The sequence below is a fragment of the Lineus longissimus genome, chromosome 14, assembly GCF_910592395.1.
Source record: "Lineus longissimus chromosome 14, tnLinLong1.2, whole genome shotgun sequence".
Taxonomy (NCBI): Eukaryota; Metazoa; Nemertea; class Pilidiophora; order Heteronemertea; family Lineidae; genus Lineus; species Lineus longissimus.
Window position 1 is genome coordinate 5,864,522 of NC_088321.1, and position 16,552 is coordinate 5,881,073.

A 16,552-nucleotide genomic window follows, 5' to 3' on the forward strand; every position below is an offset into this window, starting at 1 on the left:
AGCCAAAGCGGACTAACTGCAGAAACTGTGCAAGTCTGAGGACATTATTCATATCTCACAAAACATCGCATGGCCCTGCAAATGGTTATACGACGTGTATATACGTCATATGGGCTGCAAAATATTCCTACGGAAGAAGAGACGATAGTCGACGAACGCCCTTTTATCTACGCATTTATGGATTAAGAGACACAACCACAGTCTGACGCCGTCGCATCTATCATAAAAGGGAGGTCACTTATCTCCCTACATCACTCGATAGATGTCGATGAACAATTGGATCTTGCCTAAGAGATCAAGTGTATGGATTAACAAAATCGTGCAGATATAATACCAAGTCAAGGTCAAGGTTGTCTCTTCATTTATTTGATACCTGACTCGAGATCTCGATGATTGGTAAAATTCAACGTAACACAGTGGAATTGAAACAATAAAGTTCCTCGACACCACCGGATCATAGGAGAAAAAATAAGCCATGCAGTGAATTAATCTCTGAAGTTTACGTAGAATTTTAGAAATAACATCCTCTGTGGATGCTAAAGTTTCTACAGTTTTCATTCTCACTATTTTATTCTTCCGAAGATCGGGCAGTGCAGTGAATCGGACACTTCCGCTCTCATTGGTTTTCATGAACGGCATGTTTTTCTTCGATACGAACACTCAAAAACTGCATCGACAAAAATATTCATAATAGTATTACTGAATATTGTCCAGACACCAAGCCTGTAAATATGGTTACATCTAATAAATGGATGCAGCCCAGGATGACTTCTTAAGTTGCGCTTTACAATATAACTTGGCTAATTGTTTCTTATCACACTTGACAAATCATTCAGTGCCATATTGCGGCGGCCGTAGTTACACCGGTATTTTCGTAAATCTATTCCCCAACTGGTCAAAATTGGGCCGCTTTGTTCATATATTTAGTATGTTAATTGGCTGGGTTATGCCACTTGCGTGCGCTTTTAAAATATCGCTTGTATTGGTATTTTATCCGCTGTACATGCTAGGTAATATCAGTGTTTATTTTTTCATAGACCTCCGTCGTATGCACTGATCTTTATTCGTTCATCCTCAAATTGGAAAATCACCTTCACATCAGAAATAGCGGCCGACGTCACGGCCAAGTTCAGCGCATAGCTACATGAAAAAAAACCCTGCCCAGTTTGGCAATTTGACACCTGCGGACGAGTAACAATTGCTTTCAGTCAGCTGAGATCGCCGTTCACTAACACGACTATCGACCAAATCGAATATTGAAAAACTTAGGCCCCAATAAGCGGAACAACGTCATTAAAACTCACCTGCACACTCGTGAACTGACGTCGGTTTCGTTAAAAGAGATTTCAAGTGAAGTTCACATTGCAATCTCAGAACGGTTTGAGTCAAAGCGGTTCACGAGAAACACGTACGAAGCGGTTTGTGTAGACTAGTTGGAAATTGGTTCGAAAATTTTACAGTGGGAGCACGTCAGACCGTTTTGATGTGTTAAATTGGTGTACAATGGCTCTTTAAACCGGTTTGAGATTGCAGCGTGAACACGTCATATGTGGCTCAGTCAAGTGGCAAACAATTCTACAATGATGTCAAGCTACCATCACCAAGTCAGTGCTGTCAGCTTCATATCAGAGAATTGTTCCTATGAGAATATATCGTTGACAACAGCCAGCACTTGGTATCTGCAATACTTGGTTAGTATTATTTGAGCAGGCTCTGCCCATCACTCTCATACATAGTGCTCCGCCACCTGCCTTCGAACATGACAAAGACAATCGACTGGCTGATAGTTTTGATGACGCCTTTGCTTACCCTGAGCTGAAAGAAAGAATACAGATGTTGTATAATGTGTAAATATTTTTGTAATGTTAGCTTTTTGGCCACAAATACGAGACTAGTTAATGCAAACGAAATCTCCGTTTCAGCGATATTGATGTGTTTGGTCAGAATGCCTAATTCATATTATGTAATGCTACATTCTTCTTATTGGGTCCCAAATTATTCTTCTTTCCGACATTCGGTAGATGCACTGGGCTATATTTTTACCAATGATAAATCCTATAGTTACTTTAATTCAATAATATTTTAAGTGAATAACACCTTCATTCGGTCAGTTGTTCTTATCACAGATGTTATTGTAAAACGGCCGTTCACTTTTTCTGTACAAAACTGTAATACTTATATCTTTCTAATGATCGATATTTCCCCATCACTCTTATAATGTCATCTGTGCCTTCAAGACGGCAATGCTGACAGACTGAATGAGAGTGAACAACATTCTTTGCGGCTCTGATCTGCTTACCATGCCATACTGAAAGAGAGAATAAAGAATTGTAACATTAACTGGTTGGTCACAAATATGAAGCAGGTCAATGCATTGATGGTTTTAACAGTTTTAAGTTACTTTACAGATGTTTCAAAAAACCTCGTCCAAATCATGTCAGATACTCCTCATATCGGGAGGCCATGACAATGTCATTAACTGAAATAGAGTGAGCGGCTTTTTACCTCAATATGTTTGTACTTCCCTTGTTTCATTATTAGCAAACCATACTTTGAACATTTTTTCTCTTTTTAAAATTTGGCTTTTAGTATTAGAAGTAAGAAAGACATGATTTTTAGCTCAGCTGACAAAGTCAGCGGAGCTAGTAGAATAGCTGTTCAAATGGTGTCCGTCCTGCAATCCATCCATCCATCCATCTAGGGACCCATCTGTGGACAAAATTGGACATTTCTGACCGGGAAGACCCAGCCACTTCGTTGACGGTGGTAAATTAGGAGTTGCCCAAGGTGAACTCAAAAAACGAAAAATCAGCGCGATCCGACCTATATTAAGAGAATGAGGTCATTTCGCGTTTAGATTTCTTTCCCTTTTTACCTCGGTCCACAGAGCAAATATTGATTTCAAATATGGCTGAATATTTTTTAATATTTTTTCATTTTTTACTTTTAATGGAATTAATATAGTTTTCACCGCCAGTTGGCGCTGCAGGCACATTGACTGAATTTTGGCGATTTCAAATTTGGCGGTGGCTCAACTTTTTGCAAGCAGTGCTGCTGATTGGCCGATCGATAGAAGAGATGCCACCATTTAAAAATGGCGGTAGTCGCTGCTTCAATGAAGGTGAGTGAACTTTCTCATGTTCAATCGGTTGATACTCTTTTAATCAACATGACCATGTACCTGAAATTTGTGAAGGTACTGCAAAGAGTCTATATAATTCAGATTTATCAATAGTTTTTTATAATATTGCGGAAATTTTGTGCACAAATTAGCGAAAGTTGGTGCTCGTCTCATGTCATTTTAGAGCGAGAAATTTGTTTCCGTCGATCTCTACCACTGAAAAATCGCTTGCATAGCTTCGAATTTTTGTGAAAATAAGTATCTGAACTTGGTTTCAAATAGTCTAGAGAGTTACCTTTGTGGTGATACATATAGTATGTGATAAATATTTGTGGAATTTGTGAAATTCGGCTTTCAAACGTGCCGATGATGCAAGCGATCTCACGTGAATTTTGCAAGTCCTGATTTGTCGACCGGGTGTCAAGAATCACTCGCCTTAATTCAGTTCAAAGATCGAAAATAATATCTGAACTTAGTTTCAAATAGCCTACGCAATTATCATTTCGGTGATATATAATGCATGCATGTAATAATTGATTGATCTGCCTAAAACGCGCAATTAAAACGGCGAAAGATCTTGATAAACACTCTGGTGGCGGTCGCACTAAATAACGACCGGTAGGGCCCGAAGTCTGGCGGAGAAAAAAAGGTAGCGCCCGGAGGTTGAAACGGGATTTTTATGCACTTTTAACTGTATATTTATGTTGTTTAGATGTATTTCTAACAGTTCTGTAACTTTGATGACCAAGCTTGCACCCAAAGTTGGTAAAATTGATGCTTGTTTATGGACTGCGCGAGCGACCGGAGAATTCGCCGTCGGCCATTTTGGCTACGGTCCCTGAGTTGTTGTGGTTGGCAATTTTGCAACAAATCTCGCCATTTACGTTTGTTTTCTCCCTGTCTGGTCATTGGCCGTGAAAAAAATTATTTTGAAAGTCACATTATGACATCGTAGTATGAATTCCACTGCAGTTTCGTTAGGCAGCAATGCTCATGTTTTTGGTTTGCAATCCTGTACTGTCTGTACACTGCGCTGTGCATGGTTGTACTGTTGGCTGTAAAAAAAGACAAAAACGATAGCCTAAGACTAAGAGGATAACTCAACAGGCCCTCATGATTCAATTGATGGACACCTTATTTGATAGTACCTCATCATTAAGTCCACTAGATCCTGTTCTGTCACATGTCGTAGACGACAGACAATTTTCAAAATGTAGTACACCACTCGCTCATCTTTAAGCCCAGCTCTCGGCTCACATCATGTGGGCACGGTTGGCTGTTGAGTGTTATGGTTCAGTCTGTGAGACTAATTTAAAGAGGTTACACTTTTATTTTGAATTGGAAAACAGCCCACAGGACTGACTTTTCACTGAGTAATAAGTGTGCCCTTCAAAGGTTAAGTCTCTTTCTGGATTTGCTTCCATAGATGCCTTGTTCAGGATATCATCTGACCGATGCCTGGTCAAGCACAGACTGTATCCGGTGGTGTACATTTCCCCGTCTATGTCACCCTTTTTTATTCAGTTAGTGTTAATTTCTCTTCTCTTTTTTTAGCTCACCTCTTAGCAGAGGTGAGCTTATCCCATACCGTGGCGTCCGTCGTCCGTCGTCGTCGTCGTCGTCGTCGTCGTCGTCGTCGTCGTCGTCGTCGTCGTCGTCGTCGTCGTCGTCGTCGTCGTCGTCGTCGTCGTCGTCGTCGTCGTCGTCCGTCGTCCGTTAGCAGGGCACGTTTCGTAACTGTTAAAGCTATTGAGTTGAAACTTGGAACACATGTACCCTTATGTAATGACACCTGGGAGACCAAGTTTCGGTCCGATTCGTTTCATGGTTTGGCCACCAGGGGGCCAAACGTTAAAAGTGAAAATATGCAATATCTCCCTTAATAGTAGTCGGGAAATTTTGAAAAAAATATGGTAGGTACTTCTAGCAAAGGTGCATCATATATCCTCCGGGTTTTTGATTTGACCTCCTTTTCAAGGTCACAGAGGTCAAATGGTGTAAATTGGCCGTTAGGATGTAACGATGGCACGTTTCTAAACTGCAATGACTATTGATACCAAATTTGGTACACATTTACCCCTTAGTCAGGTGATCTCAGGGACCGAAGTTTGGTCCAATATGATTCACCACTTGACCACCAGGGGGCAAAATCCAAAAACCTTAAAAATGTGATTATTCCTTAACTTCTTGCCCGATTGCCACCAATTTGATATCATGGGTACATCTAACCACCATACAGTATATGTCACACAGGTTTTTAATTTGACCTTCTTGTCAAGGTCACAGAGGTCAAATGGCGTAAATTCGCAGTCGGGCCGTAACTATGGCACGTTTCTTAACTGCAATGACTATTGATCACAAATTAAGTACACATGTACCCCTTGGTCAGGTGATCTCAGGTACCGAAGTTTGGTGCGATCTGATTTGCTGTTTGGCCTCCAGGGAGGGGGCCAAATCCTAAATTCTTCAAAATGCCATTATTCCTAGTAATGACTTGCCCGATTGGCACCAATTTTATATCATAGGTACATCTAATTCTAACAACCATTCAATGTGTCACCCGGGTCTTCTTTGATTTGACCTACTTTTCAAGGTCACAGAGGTCGAATGTACTGTAAATTGGCCATTTTGGGGAAATTGTAATTGCTTGGACCTACATCAAACCTAACACTACATGACACAAGACCATGCTCTTTATCCATCTTTCCTCCACATGAGGTGAGCACAATGGCCCTGGCCATTTCATTACAGATTTACTGTTGTTAATTATTGCAAGAGGAGTCGTTGGCACATTTCAAGTCCAGGAAAGCACTTGCTGTTCCCACATTCAGAGTAAGGTGTGCTTACTCGTTTTACTGCTTTCCATTCCCGGAGAGCGTTATCAAATATCTGCCGCAAGGCAACAAATATCTGCCGCAAGGCGCTTCAAATATCTGCCGAAAGGCATCAAATATCTGTCACACCAATAAAGTTCATTTTGTTAACCAACTCTTTATCTTCTTTTCTTCACATACAAAAAAGACCGTCCCAAACATTTGGCTGCATCCACTTCATCAATGTCCAGACAACAGTCGGTTCATTTGACCATTGTAAAGCACCAGGCCCCACCTCACAAAATACACTGTAATAATTATGTACCTTGTGTCCATGTGCATGTTATTAGTTCCACCTACGCTGCATGAAGACAAGGACTCCACTCTTTGACGTCACCACACAACTCCTTGACGTCATCACACACCCCACTACTGCAACGGCAATAGAAATGACTTTACGTCATATAGCAGGGTGACGTCAACTCAGTACTTCAGCATGCACTGATATAGCAAGAAGGTCTTCGCACCAGCACTTCTGCGTGCTAGACGTTATAGCTTCACGTTGCCTCATAATAACGGTACCGACACACACTTGGCCCTTGCCTTCACCTAGCCATTTCAGCTGAGCGCCAGGCCCTTGGGCCTCTTGTTGTTAATCTCTGCCCTCAAAGGGTCAATGAATTCCTCGCGTGGGAATTTGCTTTCCCGCTCTCCGAAATGCAGTGTTGTTTGCCGAGAAATGGGAGTCCGAAGCCTTACAAATGACGCATTTTCTCTCCCGATGTTCTAATTTTTCGAAGCGATGTTAAGAAAAGACGTTGAATGTACCCTTTGTATTATTAAAGTCGTCCACCATCGTGGTTGATTTGGGCTATATTCCTAGACTCTAAAGCAACAAGGAAAAACATTTCTGTGTTGATGCATGGCTCCAGGCAGTGCATATATTCATGCATTTCTCCATATGTGGAGGATCTCCGGGCTCTGGGTAACTCGCGTCCAGTTAAAACATTGAAATAGCGTTTCAGTCAGCTTTTAAATCATGAATTTTATATGCAGTTGGGTGGTGGAAACTACTAGAAACTGTAATAATTAAAGGTGACTGGAAGTAAAAAAATTGGTAAAATTACCCTAACAATGCCATTGGTAATTTAAGAGTCAAAATGCAATACTTAATTTACCATATAGAAATAATTTAACACACAAAATATGCAATATTGATGTGGTGAGTTTTTGCTTAAAATTCCACTCATCTTGCATTAAGACTGTCTGTTCGATAAACCAAAAATTCAAATGCAAATACACAATAGCACATTGGTCAATGAAAGCTCTGACATGTCGGAGATTTCGATTTGTTGATTTCATCTTAGACCTGAAGCCGAAAACGGATACATTTGGCACCAAATGTTGACATACCAATAATGGAACATTGCAAAAGTAAGCAATATGTGACGATTGGTTACAAGAATACTTTTGGTTTTTTTATAAAGATGAAACGAAACGCACACCAAAAATAAATCTAACTTACGGTAACTTCATGTTTATGTTAACCAGCATATTAACTTCGGAAAAGAATGACGACCTTCTGCCCTAAAAGCTCCTCATGATTGTTCCAAGTGGGTCTTTTAGGCTTGCCACACCGAATATATTTCAATACCTCTCCTAATATGCACTTGACAAATAAAAACATACTCGCGCCTAATTGATAGGTCTGGATCCTCCAACCTTGTCTCAGCGCTCCATTTTCAACTCTGAAATGCCGGTTAATCACGTGTTTTTGGCTGAATATTATTGAAAATATCGTCGCTCCCCCCGTGTCTCGCAAGGAATGTCGAAGTCGAAGTTCGAGAGCGGGATTTTTTGACAATCTGCCTCCCCCTCCCCCCGGAAATAATCCTGGCGTAAACCCTGCTTGTGAGCATTTGTTACCAGCAATAGTAGCATGCTGGGGTATACATATGGAAAAATCCGTTGCGAGCTTTGCTGGCGGTTACCTTGCGAGCATGCTGGGGTATAAATGCGACGGCTCCAGTCAAGCTCGATTATTTTTCGTTCTTAATAAATGTGTGTACGAGCTGGTTTCCCCGATTGCGTTTCCGACAATTTCTTGGCGAACTCTATGTAAGCCCTGCGCTGTTAATTTTTGTATGTGGTTGTGTGTGTGTTTCCTCTCCGGGGAATGTATCATAGAAGTAAATCGAACCAGTGTATTATTACGCTCTCATTTGCTTATAGAAATCGTTTCGGTGGCGTTTGGGAGCGAAATGATGCCATTGTATTGGAAGTGATACCTCAGTTTGTCGTTTACCACATGAAGTCAATAAATGGCCAAAAGTTCATTGCATAATCTTAATCAGGCTAAAGTTGGACCTGACATTTGCGGCTTATCCAATTATTAAATAGATATTTGACTATTAGGTCTCGCGGTATGATTTATTGCCTCACTTTCTCTTTTCAGACAAAGACGATTTTTTCGCCTGGGCCAGAATAAGGAATAAAGATGCGGTGGATACTAAATTGCAGCCCAAAACAATTTACGGTAGCGCAGCTTCTTTTCCGGGGCACCTGCCTTAGTGAAGCTTTGTCTTCACGTGGGTTCTTAGGCTGAGTTTTCTGTCTTTCCCTGCCTTACCGGTATATTTTGTGAACGGCATTACTACGGTACTACATTACTACTTGCTACCGAATTAACTCTTGAGCCCCCATTGTGTATGTCGCCTTTGAGGACTTCCTATCTGCTTCGGTATGAGCAAGGTTTGAAAGACAAGAAACTCAGTCCTCAGCCCACGTAATCGTATGGTGTCGATTACAATGATTTATTTTCTTATATGGTTCTCCCGACTGTCTCAGTTCTCATTTTGAAGAAAAAAAGGAAAAAGGGAAGTTTCGCACCAAGATCTTAAATCTATGCGCTTCTTTTCTCCGCGTTTTGAAAGGTTTTTCGGTATTTTTTTGGATATTTGAGGAGATCTCGGGTGAATAAGGAAACTATTTGCATGCCACACGGTTATCTATAGTGTAAGATTGTCCAATCACTCCTTGCGAGACGATAGCTTTCGCCGAGGATGTCTTATCCTAATGATAAACCGAAGAAATGAATGTGTTGGCGTTAATTATTTTCAAAGATACAAACAGTTGAACAATTTATCTTTGCATTACAATGCTTCAAATGAAAGCCATTCCAGTACAGTGCAGAGCCCAGTGGTCGAATCGTGCTGCAACTTTGTCGTCCGAATCTTCTCTATACTGATCTCTGGTCGCTCTCACACGGTGTCTGCAGAGAATGCCTCGCTTTTATTCGTGAACTGGCCGGGGGTAATGAATATATTCAGTAGAAGATCAGAATGCGCATCAGGCGGGGGGGGGGGGGGGGAGGTCACGGTCACTGCATGAATTATCGTAATTTTTCTGGTCCCACATTACCCCCTGGTTATGGCTCAGGCTTCCATTCGTTGACCGATTCATCTTTCAATGGTTGGTTGTACATCAGTCTCTCAATTTTGAAATTTTCTGTCGAGGGTGTCATCCATCTGTCCCGTCTATAATTATTACTATGACTGCTTTGATTGTGTTTGGGAACCACATATATATGTCGTCCATGTGAAAACAACGCTTGGTTGTAGCATCAGCCCGATAATACTGTCTTTCATCCTGACATTCTGCAGTGAGGTCCGACCCAAGAGTACTGGCAAAAGCTGTTAAAAATGTCCCTACACTTGAGCATATAATATGTTTAACATCATTATCAAGATGTCTAGTCAGCAGGACAACTTTAACAAGTTAGGAATCTATGAGTTTGTGCTTATTTGCGGACAGGATCGACTGGCACCTGATATGCATCGTTCAAACATGACCCATGAGCGCAATCGGATTTTCGTGTGATCGCAACAGGACACCTTCCAAGGTATTCAGTAAATCAGAACCTTTGCCAAAGTATTAGTACAGAACGTTTCCTGAAAATTGACTAGACGGAAGTTGGTCGATTACTTCTCCGGACGCAGAACCGCATGATCACCGATGAAGTATCTTGGGCATTCATGGCTTCTTATCTGTCTTGATACTGGGTATGTTTTGGGTAAGTTTTTAACCGTTTAAGACCGACCTAGAAGAAAATTAAAGGTATAAGCCCGGAAAAGAAGACGCTTTATAACTTTATTGATCATCGATTGTCCAACGGGAGCGGCAGCCAATTGGTAAATTTTCAGTTAAAACCTGTTTGATCGATCGCATGCATGATGAATACGCTGGCCGGTGTATATGATGTACGCGGTAGCACGCTCAGAATACGTGGTGTCGCGGGAGAAGTAGTCCAGGCAGAAAGAAGTCCAAGTTGGTCCATAAAGCAGCAGAAGCACTTGTTCTCCTACAATGCCAATCAACCAAGCTACCGAGTGATTCGATGACAAGCAGCAGCTGTCGATCATCCACCACCAAGTCGTCTAGGTTCAGACAGAGGAAGTTTTAGAAGCTGAAATGGTGAAAACTAAACAGATTGCTGAGCAACAGATACAGGAGGCTAGGATTCAAGCCGAGATAGCTCGAAAGGAGATCCACATTAGCATGAAGATGCGGTGCCAATTGGTAGACTTGAGAGCAGAGATGTGCGCTGTGCAGTCATACTCTGAAGACGATCCAAAGTAGAAGAACGGTTGAAAGAAGCAGCTCGCCGAACAGGCATCATTGCCTTGTATCAACTAAATTTGGCAAGCCTGGCTTGAATTGCCTAGCCCGGCTTGAATTGCCAAACAGGTAAAATATTCTACTTTGTTTTGCGAGCCAGAGACTTTACAACACATTAGCCAATATTAGAGCTGTGACGTCATATTTGAATAAATATGCGCATAATTAACAATGGCTGATTTCTCGCTCTCGATTCAATTTCTTTTACTAAACTCGTGTTCTTGTCAGAATCGATGGACAGGAATATACACGTGTGTGTTATTTAAAGTAAGTGTAATAATTGCATTGGGTACATTGCTAAGGTCATTCGCTATAACTCCAGTAGTGTTGTTGACCGCTTTGCCATTGAATGGTAATGAGCTCTTCAACGACTATACATATTAATGAGTTCGGCTCTCCGTCGCAGTTTGGAAAGCCAGGCTTGTCAATAGTCACTTCCTTGAAAGAATGGGCAGATGAAGATGTTGGGGTGTAAAATCATATTCAATTCAATCCAATTGTCGCCGAAAACGGATATGTTCAACCAGATAAGGACGAGAAACCAAACCCGTTGTATTCCTGCACTGGTGAACTTACTCAGGATATGAGCGGTAAGCTTACGAAAGAAAGTCCAGAAGTCGTGCAGAGATCAACCAAATCAGCTGACATTGGTGTGAAACAAGGGCTGCCACGTCTGTTGGTGAAGTTCAACCGGACTGGTCCATGCATACCCAAGGGATGATGCGAGATTACATCTTACTGCAAGGCACTGATGAAAGGGTTGCTTTTCAATCAAATCCACGCTGAATAACGTTGCAAAACCAGTTTCAGTCACAATTTCATACATTGGAAGCTCAAGCATGTCAAGCTACAGGGGGTGAACCGTGGTGTCCATACACAAGACCTACTTATCCACCATCGCCATGATATTCAGGGTCATGGTCATTCTAGACCAAGAGATGTATTATCCAATGTCAGAGTGCTCCAGCTGTCATTCATTACTCGAGCCAAGGTCATCAGAATTCAGGCCAAGGACATTTGGGAGAGAGAGACGGTTCAATTCGAATGATTCAGAGCCTTCCAGCCACTCCTCAGTATTAAAGCGAGGGGCATCATAATCCTGGTCAAGGTCATCACATCTTAAGCCATTCGTTGTCCACCTGAAGGCTCTTCAGCGCGCCTTGAGCTGCCAAAGTCAGAGATAAAGTGTTTCGATGGAGACCCCTTGATCATGCCAGGTTTATGATGGCGTTTAAGCAGAATGTTGAGACAAGAACATGTGACCCAGGGAAACTGTTCCAGCTTCTACGAAAAAACATTCCCATGGAAGGGCCAGCGATGCCATTGCGGACATACTTTTTTCAGACCAGAGGCTAAGCACGACATTTGGTTAAACTTCGGGCAACCGCATCTGATGACAATGGAATTTTTTAAAAAGCTGAATTCACAGGGCGACATTAACTATGGTGACAGGCATGGAATAAGAAGGTACGCCGAGCTGTCTCTCCGTAGCGTTAACAAATAGAAGGGAAAGGATCATCAGACTACCTTTTGGACGCCGTTGCCAAGTTGCCGATGCAGGATCGTCGTGCTTGGCTGAGAGAGACCGCTTCAATCCGTGAAGAGTCGAAGAAAGTCAGTTTCGCCGATGCCTTTGATTTTGTCAAAGACTCTTGTGAGAAGTGAATGATACTGAATTTGTAGCGTGAATCATGATGAACGTAGGACCATTCACAAGGAGCGAGACAAACCACCAGCTGTGAAGGCGTACTTCATATCGAAGACAAAGACTGCTGATGCGACTAATTAAGGTGCATTCAATGCGCGTGCAGTGACGGTCCGGAGCACTGTATTTGATAGTGTTCTACCATCCGGAAACTTCCATGGAAACAGAGGCAGGAAAAGTCAAAGGAGAAGGGCTGTGTTGCACCGGTCTAAATGCTGATGAAAAACTTAGCCAAGAAAGGCCCTTCACCGAGGGAATGTACGATGACAGGATGCAGGTCAACATCGAAACACCATACCCTTCTAAATTTTGATTATGACGAATAAGAAAATGGCAGCAGCCCGACCAGCTCCATGACAATCAACAGCAATTCCTGCTCAGAGAAGCAGATAACAGGGTGTACTTCCTAGCCTTTCCAGTCATTATCAGGTCGCTAATCACTGGAAAAGAGATGAAAACCTTGGCAGGGAAGGACTCCTACTCCAGCGTTTGTCTTTGCGAAGAAGACGTTTTGCAAGAATTGTCAGTCAATCAGGATAATAAGCGAGTTGAGTTGAAAACATTGAACGGAGTGAGTGCAGGCGAAATCACTACGTTCCGCCTCAGCATTTCAGGATTAGATGGCAACAGCTGGTTTGAGATTGCAGAACTTTTCTCATGGGAGAAATTGCCCATTGGGAACAAACATTTGCCAACCAAGTAAACATGGTCAAATTACGAGCATCTCAGATATCTATCGGTCGCAGACACTCCAGTTGGAAAGCTGAAGGTGTTGATTGAAGGCAACATCCCATCTGCCTACAAGCAACTTGAATGGAGAGAAGGACCGTGACCGGACCAGCCCATCGCTGTAAGTTTCCCATGGGACTGGACACTGCTTTGAAGTCCCACTGAATGTAATCATGTCTCTGTAAAAGAACAGGAGATCAGCGAGATGCTCATGAGCTAGATTAGCTGAACTTGATCGAGTTGGGACCAAGTATCATTTCGACAAGCCAACCTCAGCAAAAGATGTGATGCGAATGAGATTCTAACTGACATCCCCAGCAAAAGAGAGCTGGCGCTAAAAAGACTTGAGGGAATCAGGACAAAGCTGAAGAAAAGAAGATTGGTGAAAGAAAAACTGACAGAATACGATGGCAATTGTGAACTCTTCAGAAAATACAGAGAGAATGGCTATGCTGATGAGATAGCGACCAATGTGCCTGTACAATACGTGCCCTTTCACCATGTGTATCACCCAGCAAAACCTGGAAAAATGAGGATCGTGTGGGACGCTGCCACACGCCATGAGGATATACCTGCTTTAATGACCATGTTTATGCAGGAGCAGAAAGCATGAATTCGCTGCTTGGTGACTTGATAAGGTTCATGGACTTGAGGAGAAGTAGCTTCCAAGTTGACATCAATGCGATGTATAATCAGATTTACATCAGGAGGCAACATCGGAATCTGATGACGAGGTTTCTGTAGTTCAAAGATGATGAATTGGATGCAGTGCCTAAAGAGTACCAGCTCCTCAACAATTATTTTGGTGGTACACATGCTCCTGCGATGGCAGGTTATGCAGTATAAGCGACATTTTTGGACAACAAGGACGATTTCCACCCAGAACAATCCATACAGGACTTCGTAACACATACGTTGTTGATGTTTCGAAGTCTTAAGAGCCAAGGCTGGCAGTCCAAGTTGTCTCAGAAATTTTTGACCTATTCACAATCAAAAGAGGTGGATTCGAGCTGGCCAAGTTTGTCACATCTTAGACAAAGATCTTCTGCTGCTGCTAGATGATCGAAAACTCCAGGCGGCATCAAGAGTGTGAGTCGATATGGGACATGAATACAATAGCAGGGGAAGAGGTGGCAGAGGATGGCGTGGATGTCGGCGTACCAACCCCTCACTTCCAAGTGTCTTGAGGTTAAGGGATCACTCCCTTGGCAATTGCAGTGGTTCGGATGCTGACTCCGATGATGGTTTTAAAGTTCCCAGTTATGAACAGAAATGGTTGCGTAGACGTGAAAACTCGAGTCAAAAGGTGATCACCGGCAAATCTGGTAGCTGTGGTTTCAAGGGTGCCCCGGAGCTGGACAGAGATTTGTTCTTCTTTGAGTCGATCATTCAACTCTTACTGAGGACCTTGAGAGTCATCTCAAAAATAAGAATTTTGAGATTCGCAAGCTTGCGATTGTGTCTCATGAGGAAGCCCAGTTCAGATCCTTTCGATTAACTGTGTCAAAGTCACAGTTTGGCAGGCTGTTTGATGAGAGCTTTGGCCAGAGGGTGTGCACATTAGAAAATTCAATACCCCGCGATCGCAGCTCGGAGGATAACGACAGTAGAAAGGAGGACATGACCGCATATAGTGACTTTATTCTTTTTCCAGAACACTGGCAATATGTTGAGCAGCTCAATAAACTGAGCGCTGACTTAGGACATAACATGAACATTCATGGTGTTTCTGGTATGGATAAGGAATCTTCGTTGGTTGGCAGACCACATGGGGGTGTCGCAATCGCCTGGAACGCGAGTTTAGGCGCTGTTGTAAAACCTGTGCAGTGGGAATCCAAACGAGTGTGTGCTGCTCAGGTCAAAAACTTGAGTCTTCATCCTGATCAGAGTGAAATTCTTTTGGTAAATGTTTATAAGCCGAACAACAGTGGTCAGCAGAATATTGGAGATTTTAACGGGGTGTTGCAAGAAATCACAGCCATTCTTGAAAGTAATCAAGCTACTGATATAATTATTGGAGGGGACTGGAATACTGACTTTAGCAGAGCTGACTCGGCTCATACTCGGGCCTTACTTGATTTCATTGAAAGGGAGAGCCTGGTCAGTGGACAGGTACCCAATACCTGTAATGCTGAATACACTTTTGAGAGTAACATAACGGGTGAAAGACCACTAACTGATCATTTAAATGTTTCGGAAAGTGTGTTTAACTAGAACTGAGATTTCACCGGCACTCCAGAGCTGTGTATCACTTGGCCGTGAGACGGATCAAAAGGGAACAAGATAGAGTTGCTGCTGAAAAATTGGCTAATTCTCTAAGGGGTAAAAACAATAAAGAATTTTGGAAACATGTCAAAAAGATCAAAGATTGGGGTGGTGTAATTAATGCTGAGTTCAGTGGATCGAGGGTAAGGAGGATATTTATGAAGTGTTTGCTGACAAATTCAAAATTGTGTATAATTCCGTGCCTTATTAAAATGTTGATATGAATAATTTAAAGGAGTCAATGAGTGAAAACATCCTGTTAAAGTGTTGTGAGGGTCGGTGTAATAAAAACCACCGGGTTGGCGTTGAGGATGTGAGCCTGGGTATCAGGAAGCTTGTAAGAGGGGGAAGAAGGATAGTTCCCCTCACATTCAGTCAGATCATTTTATTCATGGAGGTCATAAATCAAATTATGTTATCCTTGCTTCTAAGCTCAATGGTCTCGCATGGATATTATGGCATGATATATGTTGCAATATTCAATAAAAATATTTTTCATGCAATATTGATATTTGTTCATTCATCGTTTCATTTTTGATGCAATGTTACACTTTTTTATGCAATGTTAAAATTTCCATTCAATGTGTGTTCATATTTGATGCAATGTTACATTTCTTTCTGCAATGTTTACTCGATAATTGTTCATTCAATATTTCATATTTGATGCAATAATTCACTTTTTTCATGCAATAATGCTCAAATTTTCATTCGATAGTTGCCCTGATAATTAATCATTCAATGTTTTGTATTCGTTTCAATGTTTCACTTTTTTATGCAATAACGATTTCTAAATTTCATAAAATGATCATGTAATATTTGGCAATTATTCATTCAATGTTGGCGGAAACTTTTTCATTCAATATTTTGCGAAAATATTTATGCGAAAACTGCATTGTGGGTAATATTAGAAACGCGGACGCTGATTGGCTAATCTCGTGACAGGGAATAAGACAGACGTACCAAAAGCTCCATTGTTGTGTACATGCTGTCAATGGCTGTATATGAATGAGACTAAACCATACAATTGTGATTATCGTGACATCCTCCCTCCAAGCTCGTATCAAACGACTTTGGAAAAAGTTGTGTACAATGTGCTAGTGGTATTGTAATCCTTATGAAAATAACTGAAAGAACACAGCTCTTAGACAGGGCTCAAAGTTCAATTTTTTACTTAGGAGCACACAGCTCCTTACCTCCAAATTTTAGGAGCTGAGTTGCAATATTTAGGAGCTGAATTTTCAG

At 41.8% G+C, this 16,552-nt stretch overlaps 1 protein-coding gene across 9 annotated transcripts in view; it reads left to right on the forward strand.

The window, feature by feature from the left end:
• The first annotated feature begins 3,103 nt into the window (after positions 1-3,103).
• The window catches only part of LOC135498933 (uncharacterized), a 28,236-nt gene continuing 14,787 nt past the window's right edge, over positions 3,104-16,552 (forward strand). For all 9 annotated transcript variants that reach the window (XM_064789457.1, XM_064789453.1, XM_064789451.1 and 6 more), the window contains exons 1-2: positions 3,104-3,121; positions 8,390-8,470. In XM_064789457.1, the coding sequence (XP_064645527.1) occupies positions 8,432-8,470 (39 nt within the window). In that variant the 5' untranslated portion in view covers positions 3,104-3,121; positions 8,390-8,431. The remainder of the gene's footprint in view (positions 3,122-8,389; positions 8,471-16,552) is intronic.